Source organism: Galeopterus variegatus, unplaced genomic scaffold, assembly GCF_000696425.1.
Source record: "Galeopterus variegatus unplaced genomic scaffold, G_variegatus-3.0.2 Scaffold1004, whole genome shotgun sequence".
NCBI lineage: Eukaryota > Metazoa > Chordata > Mammalia > Dermoptera > Cynocephalidae > Galeopterus > Galeopterus variegatus.
The window spans coordinates 210,390-230,299 of record NW_007727115.1 but is presented as its reverse complement, the minus strand read 5'-3'; the positions used below and the strand labels follow the sequence as shown (position 1 = coordinate 230,299).

Here is a 19,910-nt window from a genome sequence, read left to right as displayed (position 1 = left end):
TGAGTGGCTCCCTTTTTTTCAGTTGTTCTGGCTCCTCACTCCTGCGTGGGTCCACATGAACTCTATTAGTGGTCTTACTGTCCTGGGGGCCACCAAGGCCCTCTTTGCTCCTGCTGCTTCCAAGTAACCCCATCTGAAGGGCACAGCTGCGGCTCCTGCCAGCTCCTACTCCATGTGCTCAGCGTGGCTTGAAATGCTCAGAGCAGCTTTTTCTTTCTCTCATTGTGGTTTCTCCTACTTTCATGAACTCCATAGGTCTCTCCTCCTCTTCCCCTGAGCTTCAGTGGCCCCGGCTTGGCTGATGTTACATTTTTAAAGTTGTAAATTTGGTTGATTTGTGGGAGAGAGTGACACTGGGGACCATCTATTCCGCCGTCTTGATTGGATCTCTTAAATCTTATTTAAAGAGCAAATCTTTAAGTTTGTAACCCATTTCTTTGAAAATATTTTAAAAACATACTGTATAGTTTTCTGCCTACTGAGCACAATGCATTTTTCCACTGATCATTACAGTTACCAGTTTTTGTACTATGCTCTAGTAAAATGATGCCCTTAATCTTTACTTTATTCTGAATCACCTCAGATTACAGCACTATTCATAGTTAGCCCTCTTAAAATATATATTTTAATCATGCTACCATTATGTGCTCCTCGTTAATTAGAACAAAGGACCTAAAATGAAGAACTGCAGTCCCTGGCTCTTGCACTTAGCTGTTTGCAGATTTGTAGGCCAGAGATGATCACTATTATTCCTTTGTGTTTTCTTCTGGTGTTTTTTTTTTTTTTTTTTTGTCCCATATCTCTAAATGTTATTTGTGTGTGTGTGCGCGTGCTAATTTTTTTCAAAGAATTTTTAATTTAAAAATTCTAATTGGGGTGAAAACACATTGTATAAAATTTAGCATCTTACTCATTTATAAGTGTACAGTTCATTGTCAAGTACATTCACATTGTTGTGTGACAGAGCTGTAGAACTCTTTTCATTTTGTAAAGCTGCAACTCTATACTAAGTCAACAGTAACTCCTCATTCTCTCCTTCCCCCAGCCTATGGCAACCACCATTCTACTTTATGATCTGACTACTCTTGTACTTCATATAAATGGAATCATACAGTATTTTTCTTTTTCTGGATGGCTCATTTCACTCAGCATAATGTCTTCAGGTTTCATCCATGTTGTAACATATGTCAGAATTTCCTTTCTTTTAAAGGCTGAATAATATTCCATTTAATGTGTATAACACATTTTCTTATTTTATTCATTTGTTGCTAAACACTTGGATTTTTTCACCTTTTGGTTATTGTGAATAGTGCTGCTTTGAGCATGGGTGTACAAATATCTTTCAAGATCCTGTTTTCACTTCTTTTGGGTATACCCAGAAGTAGAATAGATGGATCATATGGTAATCTTATTTTTAATTTTTTTGAGGAAACTCCATACTATTTTCCATAATGGCTGCATTATATTATACTCCCACCATCAGTGCATGAGAGTTACAATTTCTTTACATCCTCTTCAACACTTATTATTTTTTGTAGTAATCATCCTAATGGGTGTGAGGTGATATCACACTGTGGTTTTGATTTGCATTTCTCTGGTTATTAGTGATGTTGATTATCTAAATATTATTCTTATAACAATATTTTATACAGTGAACTTGACCTTCATATTTCTTGCTGTGACAGGTGAAGATTTAACTCATCTCACCCCTTATGATTTTTGTTGCTTTGTATTTCTTTTGTTTATCATTGTAACAGTAAATAGCATCCTTGTATTTCTTGCCCATTAACTATAAATGATGTTTTTTGATTTTCTGTTTTGTGATATGAGATTAGTAAATACACCCTTCCCTGTCACCTCTTTTCCTTTCCTTTTACCTACCAAATCACGTTAGCTGTTCTTCTATATTGTCATAGTTGATAGCATTTACATTCTATTCTGTAACCATAATTACATCTGATCACTGTCTGTAGGTGGATTATAAAGTTGAAAGGCAGTCATCAGCATTTACGTCATTATTTCCATATAAATAACATCTATTGCAAAGTAGTAGGTTATGATGGTTTCTTTTCTACCATGCAATTGTTTGTATCCCCAGCTCCACTCAAAAGAAAAAGTTCTAAATAATTAATCTTTCTCATCACCAGTTGATCAAAATTTATAATACATTTTAATTTGCTTCATACTTGGACCTTGCCTCACGTTCATTTTTTTTTATTATTGCTGTTTTTCCTGTTGTAGGAACAAATATGTCTGTCTTACTGTGGTCTTGATATCTTCCAGCTCTTTCTGATTCTAATGATTGCTTACAATCTATTTTCTTCACTTTGACGTCCAGTCAAATTCCTGTTTTAATTTGTACTGAGTGCATCATAACTTCATAGTTAGACCACAGCTTCCTTACATCTTGTACCCTTCCTATCTTACCACATTTCTTTTACCCTCTCTTATAGTACTTCTGTCATAGTCTCAGGTTTTCTCACTTTTTCATTCATATTACCTTTTCTTTCAACTATAACTTAAGACAATTTCCTAAGAATGTGTGGGAGGTAAATTTCAGATTCCTTATATTTCCAAGAACGTGTTTATTTTAAACTTGATTGTTTGACTCAGTATAGAATTCTAAATAGAAAGTAATATTCTTTAAAACTCTGAAGGAATTGTTCTGTCCATAAGTATCCAGTGTTGCTAATGGCCAATCCAATTCCAATCTCATTATTTGCCCTTGTTGCAGAATATTTCTGAAAATGTTTAGGATCTTCTTTTAATCTCTAGTGTTCTGAAATATCACAGGATTTCTTTTTGTTGGTCTTTTCTCATTCCTTTTATTCAGAGCCTGGAAAATAATTTTAATTTGAAGTCATAGTCTTCTTTAATTGTATTGCCTCCAGAAATAAAGTTTCCTCTGTTTTATTTCTCTTCTCTTTCTAGGACTTCTCTTTGAAAGTTGGATTTATTGGATTATAGCATAGGTTCCTTTCTTCCACCCCTGTATATTCCACCTGTATCTTTTTTTTCTGTGAATTTTATTTAACTCTGTCTTCTAATATTTGTGTTTTATTTGAGCAGTCATATTTTAACTCTGTAAGTGCTCTCTCTTTTACTTTCTTTGTTCCTTTTTTATATGATAACTGCTCTTTTTGTGTGTGAATTCTGTTGGATGAAGCAGTCCGCCATGGGTCCTGAGTATCACTGCATGTTCTTGCTGGGCATGCCAAGAATACAAAGGCTTGCCTGCTTTTTACCTGGGCAGTTTCTTAGGGTGTGTGTGCTGTGACAAGCATCGAGGAATGAGATGCCTTCCACTGAGCAAAGCACGGGCTTATCACTTACATTAAAAATAGTAAGTCCCCAAACTCTGTATTCTTCTCTCGTAAACAGTAAAGTGTGTGTGTGGGCATCCACAAAGGGGCCTTGGTGTCACCCTGTGAGGCTTGGGGGCAAAGGGACTGATGAAAATGAAGTAATAAAGTCTTTTGTCTTTGATGCAGGAGTCTCCTGTCTTCCACCAGCATCCATGAAACAGTAACAGTATAGCATGTCAGCTTGTATATAGGATAAAATGTCAGACCCTGTATAAAGTTCTTGATAAATATACTGTCTTCTCTGACTTCTAAGTTAAATTTTCTCTTTAATATTTTTGACTGTTCTTCTGGAGTCTACTTCATTTGTTTGTTTTGGGAGGTTTTTAAAAATCATGTTAGGTTTTTATCAAATATATGGATAGTCTGGTTATTAACAGTGGAAAGGCTAACATTGGATTGGTTGGCAGAGAGAAGTTTGGGTCTGCTATTCAGTATAAAGAAATTTAATTATTGGCCCCTATTTTTGCCCCATTTCTTAACTCCGTACTCTGCTGCTTCTGAATCATTTGTTTTTCCTAGCTTCCTACTATACTGCAGACTCCTTTGAGATTGTAGCTTCCTCTGTCATAATTTTCACCAGTTTTCATATTTCAAGATATTTCTTGAAATTTCATATCTGCTGCTGACTCCAAGTCTTTTTGTTATTGTGGTATTGTACTGTTTTATTTCATTACTTCCATTTTTGGGAAAGAGAGGAGATAAGCTCCTGGGAATAGTCAACTTGTGGAAGAAGAACTCTTTTTTTAATGTTTAGCAGTAACATGTTGCTTATTGTTTCTATAACTGTGTTTACATTCTTCTAGCAATGCCATTTCCATTTTTCTTTTTTTTTTCTTTTTTTTTTTTTTCTTTTTTGTCTTTTTTTGTGACCGGCAACGGGATCGCAACCCTCGGTGTCGCGCCCGCACCGCGCTCAACCAGTGAGCGGACCGGTCTCTATATGGGATCCGAACCCTCGGCGGGAGCGCCGCCACGCTCCCAAGCACCACACTCTACTGAGTGCGCCACTGGGCCAGCCCCCATTTTTCTACTCTCTTCATAAATCTAAATATAAAGCTTTATCATCTAGAAAATCAGCAAAATGTCCAATAAAAATGGGTTCAAAATAGGAGTAAATATGATCTTGAGAAGGGTTTGTGGCATCTGCTTTACCTTCTAAGAGGTATTATTACTTTTTGTTTGAATGTAAATGCATTTTTAGGTAAATAAAATACTTGAAGTTGCAGTATAACTGTTATTTACAATTTTAAAACTTATATTTTATTATGATTTTTGGTTTTCTTTTTGTTAAACTGAATTGCAGATATTCTTTAAAATTGCTCTGTGCCTTTTACTAAAAATTATTGGAAGATTTAATTTATATGTAGAGGGGATGCCACAGAACATTTTTATCACCTAGAACAAGAGTTGGCAAACTTTTTATTTAAAGGACCAAGTAAAGGCCAGGCTTTAGGCCAACACCGTTGCTGTTATAACTACTCGACTTTGCTTTTATAGCACAGTAGTAGCCATAAACAACATGTAAATGAATCAGTGTAGCTGTGTTACAGTAACACTTTATTTTATTTTTATTTATTTATTTTTTTGTCTTTTTCGTGACCGGTAAGGGGAACGCAATCCCTTGGTGTGATGTCGCCCACACCGTGCTCAACCAGCAAGCGCACGCACCGGCCAGTCCTAAATAGGATCCGAACCCGTGGTGGGAGCATCGCTACGCTCCCAGCACCGCACTCTCCCGAGTGCACCACGGGCTCGGCCCAGTAACACTTTATTTATGAACACCAAAATTTGAATTTTATATAATTTTTACATATCATGGAATATTCCTTAATTTTTCCTATTTTAAAAAAATTATTTAAAAATATTAAAAAACAAGTGTAAGGTTGCAGTTCATACAAAAACTGGCCAATGCTTACCCTAGAATTACCTGTTTTACTAATGGCTTTGTTAATGCTTCAATACTAATATGTTTCTACTTTGTCCCATTATCTTTATCAGGCAAGCTAATGAAGAATATCAAATACTGGCTAATTCCTGGCGCTATTCATCTGCTTTTTGTAACAAACTCTTCTTCAGTATGGTGGACTATGATGAGGGTACAGATGTTTTTCAACAGGTAAAAAGGTTATATTTTATTTTGGTAACATATTTAGTAGAGTTGCCTATGGTTGCTGCGTTTTTATTTGCCAAATAAAAATACAATTCAATGAATAAGTTAATGAATAAAATAGGTACTTACAATAAATTCTGTGATGTGATTAAATAATTATAGCTAATGTTATTTTTATCATTGTGCAGTTTTGGCCATTAGTGAGTATGGTGAACACATTTTGACTTTTGCGTTATAGAGGAATGTGTTTTTCAATAGGTGGTGTCACTTTATATGCATCTTATTTTGGTATTTATTTATATGTGGTTTGGGTACTATTTTGCAGGAATTTATAACATTTTATATAAAATTAGTTACACATTTTACTTAATCTTTATTTTTTCCAATGTGATAGCTAAAGTGAATTTTACATTTACAGTATTAAATATTTATTTAAAAGTGTTTTCTCTCTCTTATGGGCCAAATTGTCCTCCCCCCTCCCCCCCATCCATATGTTGAAACTATAACCCCCTAATGTGACGGTATTTGGAGATAGGGCTTTTAGGGGGAAATTAAGATGTTAAGTGAGGTCATAATGGTGGGATCCTGATATCCTTGTAAGAAGAAGAAGAGACCAGGAGTGTACGTGCACAGAGAAAAAGGCCAGGTGAGGATGCATCAAGAAGATGGCTATCTATAAGCCAGCAAGAGAAGCCCTAGTAGAAATCAACTCTGCCAGTACCTCAATCTTGACTTCCAGGCTCCAGAACTGTGAGAAGCCATCTAGTTTAAGCCACCTAGTCTGGGGTTTAAGCCACCTAGCTGTAGTTTAAGTCACCTAGTCTGGGGTTTTTGTTATGGCAACCTGATACCGACTTCTCTATAGAGCAAGGTATTTGATTTTTGGCTTAAGTATGGTAGTTGTAATCAATGTTATGTGGTTGTGTCATCACTGCTTACATTGAGTGCTTACTTGCAGGTACTATTGTAAGTGCTTTATGTGTATTCTTTCATTTAGCTTTACAGTGATCCAATGAGAAGAGATACTGTTGTCTCCATTTCACAGATGAGGAAATTAAGATATGGAGAGGTTGTTGCTTGTCCGAGGTTAAAAAGTTAGTGTAATGTGTAGCTAGGATTTGGACTCAGCTGTCTGTCTCTCATAGCTCTAGCTCTTAATCATGCTGTTACCCTATAGTTATTAAATTTTTATATTTTTACTACTTCATCAGTCCCTTCCAAATGCAAAATTTATTGCAGTACTAAGCATTGATTGATTTGGTTGGTTATCTTGTCCTATTTCATTTTTCTCATATGTGACACTTTTTGGCATAATGCCCTACCAGGTATGGAAAAGCATTTAGTTCTGTAAAGAATCTAACCTAATTGTAAATGGATCATTACTGTGTATATTTGCTTATTAGCTTGCAAATTGATTATTTATTCATCTTTACCAGTTTCTACTTGAATAAGATAAATTATTTCTTTTTGCCTCAGTACCTTTTTAATTAGTATTCATCACTTATTTCTTTCCCCATACATTTATTTTGCCTTTTTTAGGTGTTACTTTGTATTCATCCATTCAGCAAATATTATTGTGATAGTACCTTTTTAATTAGTATTCATCACTTATTTCTTTCCCCATACATTTATTTTGCCTTTTTAGGTGTTACTTTGTATTCATCCATTCAGCAAATATTATTGTGATAATATTATTGTGATAGGAGTGATAAATTGGCGAGAAAAACCATACACAGTTCTTCCCTATAAGCAGTGTACAAGTTAGGGAGCTAATAGTAATGGTAATAATAATATAATAATAAAGAAAAACACATAAATATGTAATTTCAAATAACTTTACAAAGGAAAATTGCGGTACTATAGGAAACAAATATTATTTTGTGTAGTTTATAGGTCTCTATGGCATCTCAGGAGAATTGGCTTTAGAGATCATCAGATGGAAGTGCTATTTATTATATACTTGAATCCTTTCTGTCATATTGGCAAATAGTCATCTGGGTCCATCCTTACTGCTCGAGCAGAGACTTTAAGCCTAAATATCTACCATTGCTAGGCCTGCAAACTAAATGAAGAAAGTGAGTTAGGTTTGTTTAGTTTTGTTAGGATATCTTTATGTACATACTGAGTCTATTAAACATATTTGCTCTTCTTCACTTTTATAAAGAAATATGCCTTCTCCTATTTTTATTAAAGTTTTTTTTGTCTATCTCTTTTTAAAAAAATATTTAGTAGAAACACTTATGTTTCACTTTGCTCCTAATGACTATAAGAAATAAAATTGGCCAAACACCATGCATCTGATACTTGGTGTCATTGTTGAAGAAGTGTGGTATGGATGGGGACTACAGCAAACTGGAGAGGACATACTTGACCTCAGTTGGAGAGATACAGCTCAGCTCTGACTCTTTTGAAGACATGTAGGCCACATGTAACTAGATCTGTTTCTCAAGAAAAGACCCAAATGTGAATTTTAATATAAAATTTCTCTATCATTAAAATGTTAACAGCTAATTCAGATTTTAAAAAAACTTTGTGGGGCAAACTATTTCTACCTTTCTGTTGAGTACTGACTATAGGCCGCTAATGTATCACTGTATTAGATATATAGTTAGATATAATCGTTGAATTATTTTATATGCTTTAGACATGTATATTTTTTAAAGTTTGGCATAGATATGAGAATTGAAGTCAAGATTGTTTTTAACTGAAAAATTTCCTCAGGTTAATTTTGATTCAGCAGAATTCCTAATATAGAACTGGTTTGTCTTTTCAAAAACCTAGCCCCTGGCTTAGCAATAAGAGTTTTCATTTTAAAATGCAGAAATGCATAAAAGTTGTAAGTTAATGATTTTTATGAGGAATTGTAATCTATAAAAATAGGGGTATATATATTGCTTCACATGAGAACTACTAAAAGATTTTTACTGCTTATGTTTTCTTCACTAACTGTTCAATCATATTTTGTTCAAGAACTCTCTAAATTGATGTTTTAAAGCACTGTGGTAGTGTAGTGTCTGAAGATAATATTAATAATAAGTGTAGAAACTTGGTAATTTGTAGCTTGTTGGGGATTTGTAGAGAAAGTAACCTCAATTATATGTGATTCCTGTAGAAATGGCAGAGGCTAAGTGTCTGATAATAGGTCAGTTGGTTAATAATATGGTATGTTGGAAGGAGCTCTGGACTTGGAAATATTCCCTGCTTTATGTAGTCTTGGGGAATTTGTACATTTTAATTAAGAGGAAGGCTTTGAATTATATGATTTAAAAAAATTCTCTAAATTACTAGAACATTAAGCCGTAGTATAGACTTTCTGATTGTTCTAATGCAGGGAGTAAGGATGAGGGGAACTTCCTTGTAAACTTATATTTACATCTTGGCTATCTCTCGTGCATCCAAGAGGGAAACACACATGAACAAAGTCTGGGGAAGCACAGGGAAGAAAGAACTGGTAACTGTCCTTTGTTCATTTTAATCAATATTACTAAATGTCCATTACATGTGGGCCTACTGCTAGGAAATGGAATAAGATAGACTCCTGATGTACAGAGACATATACACATTATATACATTAGACACATATTTTATATATAAAATATATGGTATATATGTGTTATATGATGTTATATATCACAAACTGTGTGATGTCTGTACCATATTGTAGGAACTTGTTTTTATACTTTAGTCTTCTAATGAACTTGTTCAAAACTTTTGTAAAAAAAAATGTTTATTAAAAAAACATTAAGGGCTGGCCCGTTGGCGCACTGGAGAGTGCGCCGCTTGGGAGCACGGCGGCGCTCCCGCCGAGGGTTCGGATCCCATGTGGAGACCGGTTCCCGCTCACTGGTTGAGCACGGTGCGGGCGCAACACCGAGGGTTGCGATCCTGTTACCGGTCAGTAAAAAAGACAAAAAAGGAAAAAAACAAAACAAAACAAAAAAACATTAAATTTCTATTCAAGGAGATAGAGCTTAGGAAGCATTATTATATAGTGGTAATGAAGTATCTAGAGTCAGAAGACCTGAGTTCACATTCCAGCTTTACCTCTTCATAGAGCTTTGGTATGTATGACCTTTAGTAAATTGCTTCATCTTTTTATGCGTCTATATCCTTGTCTGTAAGAGTGGGGAAATAATAATGCCTTTCTCATAGTACTGTTGGGAAGATTAAAATGTAGATGTTTAGCTCTATGTCTGACATATAAGTGTGTAGTAAATAGTTATTATATAACATTAGAAATAATACTGGCATGCAGTCTTCCCCCTCCCAAAAACACCTTATTTTTGCAGAAGTTGCTGAAATCTAAATTCTTTAGGAATAATGAAAGTTAGGGTAAAAGAGCAAAAAAACAAACAGGATTAAAAGGTAATCTAGGTATCTTTTTGGAAAAAATAATTGCTTAAACATTTTCTTAGTCTGTTTTGTGCCTCTATAATAGAATACCTGAGATTGGGTAATTTATAATGAACAGAAATTTATTAGCCCACATTTGTGAAAGCTGGGAAGTCCAGTATCAAGGTGCCAGCATCTGGAGACGGCCTTCTTGCTGTGTCATCACGTGGCAGAAGGCAAGAGGGCAAGAGAGGCAAGAGGACTCCACATTCATGAGGGTGGAGTCCTCATGGTCTAATCATCTCTTAAAGGTCCCACCTGCTAATACTTATACACTGGCAATTACATTTCAGTGTGAGTTTTGGAAGGGACAGGCATTCAAAATACAACATTCAGCCCCTGGTCCTTCAAAACTTATGTTCTTTTCACATACAAAAGCATATATTTCATCCCGATAGTCCCCCAAACCTTAACTCATTCCAGTACCAACTCAAAAGTCCAAAGTCCAGAGTCTCATCTAAGTTAAATACAAGTGAGACTCAAGGCACAATTCTTTTTTTTTTTCCTTTTTGTCTTTTTTACTGACCGGTAACGGGATCGCAACCCTCGGTGTCGCGCCCACACTGGGGACCGGCAACAGGATCGCAACCCTCGGTGTCTCACCCACACCGCGCTCAGCCAGTGAGCGGGAACCGGTCTCCACATGGGATCCGAACCCTCAGCGCGCCTTGGGAGTGCGCCGCCGCACTCCCAAGCAGCGCACTCTCCAGTGTGCCACCGGGCCGGCCCAAGGCACAATTCATTTTGAGGCAAATTCTTCTCTAGCTGTCGCGCCTTGGGAGTGCGCCGCCGCACTCCCAAGCAGCGCACTCTCCAGTGTGCCACCGGGCCATCCCAAGGCACAATTCATTTTGAGGCAAATTCTTCTCTAGCTGTGAGCCAATGAAATCAAACAAGTTATCTATGTCCAAAATACAGTGGTGGGTCAGGCATAGGATAGACATTTCCATTCCAAAAGGGAGAAATAGTCAAGAAAAAAAAGGTAACTGGTCTCAAGTAAGTTCAAAATCTGACAAGGAAGACAACATTAAATCTTAAACCTGAAGAATAATCTTTTTTACTCCACATTTTGCATCTTGGACACACTGTGATATGTGTTAGGTCCCCAAGGCTTCAGGAAGCTTCACATGTATGGCTTTGCTGGGCTTAGCCCAGTAGCAGTGCTCATAGTTTGGAGCCTCTGGAGTGTCATTTGGAGTCCAAGCTGGCATTGCACCTGGTGGCTGTAGTTCTGGATGTTTCAGGGGCAGCGCTACCTGCATGGCTCTACTAGGTCTAATGGGGACTCTCTTCAGCAACTCCAACCCTATAGTTCCATTGGGCATTGCCTACTGGGGGCTCTCTGTGATTACTTCTCCCTTGCAACAACTCTCTGATGGGGCCCCAAGCTGTCTGTGACATCCTTTGCAGTCTAGTGGAAGAGGCTATGCCCTCATAGCTCTTGTATTCTATGTGTCTGCAGAATTAGCACAAAGTGGATGCTGCCAAGGCTGACTGCTCTTAACCCTCCAGAATGATGGGTTGAGTAGACCTGGCCCTGCTTGAGCCGTGGCTGGGGTGGTTGAGGAGCACTGTGCTGGAATACAGAGCAGAGACCCTAGGTGGCCTTGGGCAGCAAGTCCTGATATCTCAGGGACACCCCGGGGCCATCCCCTGAAGATCTCTGAAATGCCTTTGAGGTCTTTCTCCCATTGTCTTAGTGAATAGCACCTGGCTTTCTTCTATCCAGACTAATCTCCTTATCAAATGGTCGCTTGGTCACACCATTGGTATTCTCTCCTGAACATGCTTTTTTATTCTTTACATAGCTAGCCTGAGAGTGCTAGTTCATTTCTCTTAAGTTCTGCCTTCCATAAGATCTTAGGACTTAGACACAATTCAGCCAAGTGTTTTGCCAGTTTGTAACAAGATGGCCTTTCCTCTCATTTCTAATACCTCATTTCTCATTTCCATCTTAGACCTTATCAGAAGGGCTTTTAGTGTCCATGTTTCTACCAGCATTCTGATCATGACCACCTAAGTAATTTCTAGGAAGTTTCAGACTTTATGGTTCTCCTCTTTTTCTGAGCCCTCACCTTAATCACCCTTAACAGTCCATTTTCAGAAATCTAGGCTTTTTCTAGCCTGCTCTTCCAAATTCTTCCAGCTATTACCCAGTTCCAAAGCTGCTTCCACATTTTCAGGTATTTGTTATAGAAGTACTCCACTTCTCTGGTACCAATTTTTGTCTTAGTTTGTTTTGTGCTGCTATAACACAGTACCTGAGACTGGATACTTTACAATGTACAGAAATTTATTTCTCACAGTTCTGGAGGCGGGAAGTTCGGTATCTCGGTGCCAGCATCTGGCTAGGGCTTTCTTGCTCCATCATCACATGACAGATGAGAGAGTCAAGAGGGAGCTGAACTCACCCTTTTATAATGGCATCAATTTTACTCATGACGGTGGAGCCCTCATAGCCTAATAACCACCTCTTAAAGTTCTGACCTTTTAATACTGTTACAATGGCAATTAAATTTCAACATAAATTTTGGAGGTGACAGACATTCAAAGCATAAAAACCTGGACCAACTATTAATTGTTACTGCTAGTGTTTGAAGAGTACCATTGTAGATCACATGAAGGTAAATAATGGAAACTTGATTGCATTTGCAGTGCTAAAAATGAAAAATTTTTTATATAGGTACATTTCTCTTGGGTATCCAGCCCTTTTGTGGTGAGCTGTATGAAGCTCTACAAAAAGGATTGGAGCAGTCTTATAAATATGACAACCTTAGTCAGAGTTCATTTAAAGGGCAGGAGCTGTTTTGGTTTTGACTATAAACTTTGTCATTGTAGGTAGCTGAGCTTTTACTGCTGTATCCTTTGTGTCAACTATGATCTAAGATTTTACTTGATTTGGTTTTAATTTTCTCATTGTGAGGAAATACTGAACTGTAACACAGGTCAAGAGCTCAAAATCTCTTGGCCTTTTAAGACGTTTTTTTGTAATTCTTGGTCAGCAGAAATTTAATTTCTACATATTTTTGTAGTTTGCTCCTCAATGAAAATTAACCTAATATATGTTTTTCAGTCACTTCTTTCTTTATCCTAATTATAGAATTTTAGAAATAAAAAGAATGAAATGACTGATAATATATAGCAAATACAGCTGAGAATATGAGTGATATTTGTTAAATGTGAGAATTCAGAGAACTTAGTTGAATTCACAACTTTTTTTTCATTTTATAATGAATTAGGATGAATAAACACAGAAATTTAGCTCTTGAAATTCACTTGGAGTTTCATAGTAAATGCTATCTTTCCAAAGTAATGCAGAATAAGTATGAAATGTCAGATCAGTGATGTATAAAGAATGTTGGGATGATATTATAATTTAGTATTTTTATCTTACGTTTTACAGCTCAACATGAACTCTGCTCCTACATTCATGCATTTTCCTCCAAAAGGCAGACCCAAGAGAGCTGACACTTTTGACCTGCAAAGAATTGGATTTGCAGCTGAACAACTAGCAAAGTGGATTGCTGACAGAACGGATGTTCATGTATGTTTTTGTTCCCCACAGTTTTAATAATAGACTGATTAGCTTGGTTAGTTGGAGCACTGTAATAAGGCCACAGGAATATTTTTTTGTTTTTCTACGGATATTTCTCCTTGAGTAGAGAAAACTCTGTTTCATAGCTGTAAGTAAAAAGCTGAATTTTGACTGTTAGATGAATTCACTGTTGGGTTTTTAAGAATACTGGTTCATTGATATTTTAAAAACTATTAAAAAGTACGTGAGTTAGGCACAGAGTAATTTCAGAGGCCAAAATATATATCAAAAATGGATCAATGTTATTAATAATCAAAGATATTCTAATTAAAAAGCATGATGTATAATTTAGATCTATCGTTTGGACAAAGAGAAAAGGATAATACTCCCTTTAGAGCTGTGTAGAAAAATACCTACTTGTGTCTGTCAGGGTTGGGACTATAAATTGGTATAACCATTCTAACACTATGTGTCATGTCTTTCTTTTGTGTAATTTAACTTAATTCTACATTTAGGAATTTAACCTAAGGATGTTATCAGGGAAGATTTAAATTCTTAGCCATAGAAATTTTTTTTAACAGCATTGATTTTAATGGAAAATATTGAGAACAAGTCAAATGTCTAAAAATAAGATAGTAAGTAAATGTTCTTTGAAGTAGGCAAAAAATGACTTGCAAGAATATTTCACATAGAATGAAACTCAAAGTATAATGATTTGAAAAAGTATGTTAAAAAATAGTATTTAGGGCCGGCCCGGTGGCGCACTGCTACAGTGCGCCGCTTGGGAGTGTGGTGGCGCTCCCGCCGAGGGTTCGGATCCCACATACAGACCGGTTCCCGCTCACTGACTGAGCGAGGTGCAGGAGCAACACCGAGGGTTGCGATCCCGTTGCTGGTCCCGGTCCGGTACGGGGGCGACACTGAGGGTTGCGATCCGTTGCCGGACACGGAAAAAGACAAAAAGGAAAAAAAAAATAGTATTTATACTGTGATCTAGAAATTTTTTAAAGCATAAATACGAGGATAGATAGATATAGTTACAGTTAATTCTGTTAAGATATGAACCAAAATGTTGATTGTGGAGAGCTTATGGCTACTTTTGCACTCAATCTCACCTGTGTTTTCAACAGTGAACAATTATAACTTGTTATTTTAAAAGTACATTTATGGGCCGAGCCCTTGGCGCACTCGGGAGAGTGGGGCGCTGGGAGCGTGGCAGCGCTCCCACCGCAGGTTCGGATCCTATATAGGGATGACCGGTGTGCTCACAGCGCTCACTGGCTGAGTGCAGTGCGGCCAGTCTCAAAAAGGACAAAAAAAAAAAAAAGTACATTTATGCTGGAAGTAATGCAGAAAAACTGACTTTTTCCCATAAGTTGTAAACACATTTATTTTGAGTCAAGATAGTTCTCTCTCATATGGAACCACTTGTAAAATTATATCACAGGTTTTGATAATATTTTGGTGACATTATTTCCTCATTCTTGACATTTAAAAAAAAATTTTTGGCAGATATTTTGCTCTGCAATATACCATTTAGTTTGTGTGAGACATTATGGGTAACGATTAAATAGTAATATTAATTTTTCTTTTTCTACTTTTTAAGATGAAAGAAAGGATTTTATTTTCTCCATTTTTATTTTTTTAAAAATTTTATCATTACACAATGTAAACATTTTTTCTAGCTCTTTACCAGTTTCTTCCCAACCTCCTTCCCCCTTGCCCTTTCCCATCTTTGGTGGTCTCAGTTCCATTCTCTCCTTTGAAAAGTTCAAGGAATTATTGTGATTGTTGTATCTTTGTTTTGTTCGTCCTTCTTTTTTCCTCAGCTCCCACGTAAGAGTGAGGACGTGAAGTATTTCTCTTTCTGTACCTATCTTATTTCACTTCACATAATTTTCTCTAAGTTCATCCATGTTGCTGCAAATGGCAGAATTTCACTCTTTTTTATGGCAGAGTACAATTCCATTGTGTATATATTACCACATTTTCCTTATCCATTCATATGTTGATAGATATTTAGGTTGGTTCCAACTCTTGGCCGTTGTAAATAGAGCTGTGATAAACATGGAACTGCAGGTATCCCTTCGATTTGATGATTTCCACTGCATTGTGTATACACCCAGCAGGAGGATTGCTGGATCTTATGGTAGATTTATCTGTGGTTGTTTAAGGAACCTCCATAATGTTTTCCATAATGACTGAACTAATTTACATTCCCACCAACATTGTAGGAGGCTTGCCCTTTCTTCACATCTTTGCCAGCATTTGTTATTCTCTATCTGTTTGATTGTAGCCAGTCTAACTGGTGTGAGATGGTATCTTAATATGGTTTTAATTTGCATTTCCCTGATGCTTAGTGATGTTGAACATTTTTTCATGTGTCTGTTGGCCAACTGTATATCTTCCTTTGAGAAATGGCTATTCAGCTCTTTTGCCCATTTTTTAATCGGGTTACTTATTTTTTTACTTTTAAGTTGTTTGAGTTCTGGATATTAATCCCTTGTCGGATACATAGTTTGAGAATATTTTCTCGCATTCTGTTTATTGTGTTTTTGCTCTTTTAATTGTTTCTTTTGCTGTGTAGAAGCTTTTTAGTTTGATACAATCCCACTTGTTTATTTTTTTCTTTTGTTGCTTGTGCTTTTGTGGTCTTGTTCATAAAGTCGTTGCCAAGTTCTACTTCCTGAAGTGTTTCCCTTATGTTTTCTTTTAGTAGTTTTATAATTCTGGGTCTTATATGTCAATCTTTAGTCCATTTTGAGATGATTTTGGGTTATGGCAAGGTACAGTTCTAGTTTCGTTCTGCTACACGTGGATGTCCAGTTTTCTCAACATCACTTATTGTCCTTTCCCCAATGAGTGCTCCTGTTGCCCTTGTCTAATATCAGTTGACTATAAGTGTTTAGATTGATTTCTGGGTTGTCTGTTCTGTTCTATTGGTACAAGCATTTTTTTTATGCCAGTACCATGCTGTTTTGGTTCCTATAGCTTTTTAGTATAATTTGAAGGCAGGTATTGTGTACCTCTGGTTTTATTTTTTTTTTGCACAGGATTGCTTTTGTATATGGAGTCTGTTGTTGTTCTGTGTGAATGACAGGATTTATTTCTATGAAGACTGACGTTGGTATTTTGATGTGGATTGCATTGAATCTGTAGATTGCTTTGGGTAGTGTGGGCATTTTCACAATGTTAATTTTTCCGATCCAAGAGCATGGAATGTCTTTCCATCTTTTTGTGCCCCCTTTAATTTCTTTCAGTAGTGATTTGTATTTCTCATTGCAGAGATTTTTCACCTTCTTGGTTAAATTGATTACTAGGTATTTTAATTTTTGGTGCTTGTTGTAAAAATGGGCTTGCTTTCTTGATTCCTTTTTGTCCTAGTATTTTATTGGAGTATAAACAAGCTATCGATTTTTGCATGTTGATTTTGTATCTTGCAATTTTACTGAAATCATTTATCAGCTCCAAGAATTTTATGTAGAGTCTAGGTTTTTCTATATATAGGATCATGTCATCTGCAGACTGGGACAGTCTGACTTTGTCTTTTCCAGTTTGGATGCCTTTTATTTCTTTCTCTTGTCTGATAGCTCTTGCTAGTACTTCCAATACTATATTAAAATAGGTGTGGCGAGAGTAGGAATCCTTGTCTTATTTCTGTTGTTATATCTCATTCAGGATGAAATCGGTGGTGAGTTTCTCATATATGGCTTTTATTGTGTTGAGATACTTTCCTTCTTTACCTGATTGTTTGATGAAGTCTTTATCATGAAGGGATGTTGAATTTGTCTAATATTTTTCAGCATCTATCAAGTTAATTATGTAGTTTTTGTCCTTGGTTTTGTTGATGTGGTTTATCACATTTATTGATTTGCATATGTTAAACCATCCTTGCCTCCTTGGGTTGAATCCTACTTGATCATGGTGAATAATTTTTTTGATGTGTAGTTGTATTCTGATTGCTGATATTTTCTTGAGGATTATTGCATGTATGTTCATGAAAGATACTGGCCTGTAGTTTTCTTTTTTTGTTGTATCTTTGTCTGGTTTTGGTATCAGTGATGCTGGCCTCATAGAATATGTTTGGGAAAGTGGCCTGTGTTTCCAATTTTTTGAATAGTCTGAAGAGAATATGTGTTAATTCCTCTTTAAAGGTTTAGTTTAATTCAGCAATAAAACTATCTGTTTTCTTTTTTTGTTGTATCTTTGTCTGGTTTTGGTATCAGTGATGCTGGCCTCATAGAATAAGTTTGGGAAAGTGGCCTGTGTTTCCAATTTTTTGAATAGTCTCAAGAGAATATGTGTTAATTCCTCTTTAAAGGTTTAGTTTAATTCAGCAATAAAACTATCTGGTCCTGGGCTTTTCTTTACTGGGAGATTGCTGATTACTGCTTCAGTATCGTAACTTGTTATTGATCTGTTCAGGTTTTCTAGTTCTTCTTGATTCAGTCTTGATAGTGTATATGTGTCCAGAAATTTATGCATTTCCTCCAGGTTTTCATATTTGTTTGCATATAGTTGTTATAATTCTTTGTGTTCCTGCAGTATCAGTTGTAATGTCTCTTTTTTCATTTCTGGGTGGTTTTGTTATTTGGGTTTCTCTCTCTCTCCTTTTTTTTTTTTCCTTTTTTTAACCTGGCTGATGGTTTGGCTATTTTGTTCATCTTCTCAAATATTTTTATTTCATTGGTCTTTTGTATCATTTTTTGTGGTCTCTATTTCATTTAATTCCGTTCTTATGTTAATTGTTTCTTTTTGTCTAGTTATTTTAGGATTGGATGTCCTTGCTTGTTCTTGTTCTTTGGGGTGTAATGTTCAATTATTTCTATTCTTTTCATGTAAGCATTTATTGCAATAAACTTCCCTCATAGTACTGCTTTTGCAGTATCACACAGGTTTTGGTATGATGTGTCTTTATTTTCATTAGTGTTAAGAAATTTTTTAATGTCCTGTTTAATTTCTTCATGGACCCATATGTCACTCAGGAGCCTGTTGTTTAATTTCCATGTATTTGTATAGTTTTCAGGATTTTACTTATTATTGATTCCCAGTTTTAATCTATTGTGGTCTGAAAAAATATTTGAAATGATTTAGATTTTTAAAAATTTGCTGAGACTTGATTTGTGACCTAACATGTAGTCTATCCTGGAGAATGTTCCATGTGCTGATGAGACAAACGTATGTTCTGTATTTGTTGGACGAAATGTTCTGTAGCTATATGCCAGCTCCACTTGGTCTAAGGTGTAGTTTAAATCCTGTGTTTCTCTGTTTATTTATTGCTGAGGTGATCTTTCCAGTGCTGAGAGAGGGGTGTTCAGGTCCTCTACTATTATCATATTGGGTTTTATTTCTTTCTTTAGGTCCAATAGTGTTTTCTTTATATATCTTGGTACCTCAAAGTTGAGTGCATACCTATTTATGATTGTTAAGTCATCTTGATGGACAAGTTCCCTTTATCATTATACAGTGGCCTTCTTTGATTCTTTTTATGGTTTTTGGTTTAAATTATCCAATATAAGAATAGCTACTCCTGCTTGTTTTTGTTCTCCATTTGCATGGTATATGTTTTTCCATCCCTTCACTTTTAGTCTGCGTGTGTCTTTTTAGGTGAGGTGAGTCTCTTGAAGACAGCATTTATTCGGGTCTAGTGTTTTAATTCAATTAGTCAGTCTGTGTCTTTTGAGTGGCATTTAATACATTTACATTTAGGGCTGTTACTGAAAGGTATCCTACTCCTGCCATTTTATCGATTTTCATTTGGATGTTTTAAATATCTTTTTTCATTTCTTCCCCTTTTATTGTCTTTGATGTTTGTGGTGTTTTTGTTGTTGTTGTTGTTGAGATGGTAGGGTTTAGTTTTCTTCTCTTTATGTTTGCATTTTTGTTCTACCAGTGGGTTTTGTTTTTTCTCATGTATTTATGGTAGTGATTATCATTTTTTGGATTCCAGTTGCAGGACTCTGTTGAAGATTTCTTGAAGGGCTGGTCTTGTGGTGGTAAACTCCCACAATTTTTGTTGGTCTGGCAAATACAGTGTTTATTCCTCATTTCTGAAGGATAGCCTTGCTGGGTATAGTATTCTTGGCTGGTGGTTTTTTTCTTGTAGTATTTTGAATACATCATCCCATTTCCTTCTGGCCTGTAGAGTTTCAGTTGAGAAGTCAGCTGTCAGTCTGATAGGGGCTCCTTTATCAGACTTGATGCTTTTCTTTTCTCTTGCTGCTTGTAGGATTCTTTGTCTTTGAGCTTTTCTAGTTTTACTATAATGTATCTTGGATAATATCTTTTTGGATTGAATCTGGGAATCTTTGAGCCTCCTGGATCTAAAGGTCCATGTCTCTCCTATGATATCTGGGAAGTTTTCTGTTATTATTTTCTTGAATTGGTTTTCAATGCTTTTTCCTTTTTCCTTCCCTTCTTGAACACCCATGATTCGAATGTTTGTGCTCTTAAGGTTGTCAGCTAGCTCTCTTAGATTTTCTTCAATTTTAAAATTCTTTTTTTTTTT

General features: G+C 36.1%; 1 protein-coding gene across 1 annotated transcript in view; it reads left to right on the top strand.

The window, feature by feature from the left end:
* The window catches only part of TUSC3 (tumor suppressor candidate 3), a 313,374-nt gene that overhangs the window by 170,659 nt on the left and 122,805 nt on the right, over positions 1-19,910 (top strand). Inside the window, exons 5-6 of the mRNA XM_008574162.1 lie at positions 5,364-5,481; positions 13,271-13,411. Coding sequence (XP_008572384.1) covers positions 5,364-5,481; positions 13,271-13,411 — 259 coding nt within the window. The remainder of the gene's footprint in view (positions 1-5,363; positions 5,482-13,270; positions 13,412-19,910) is intronic.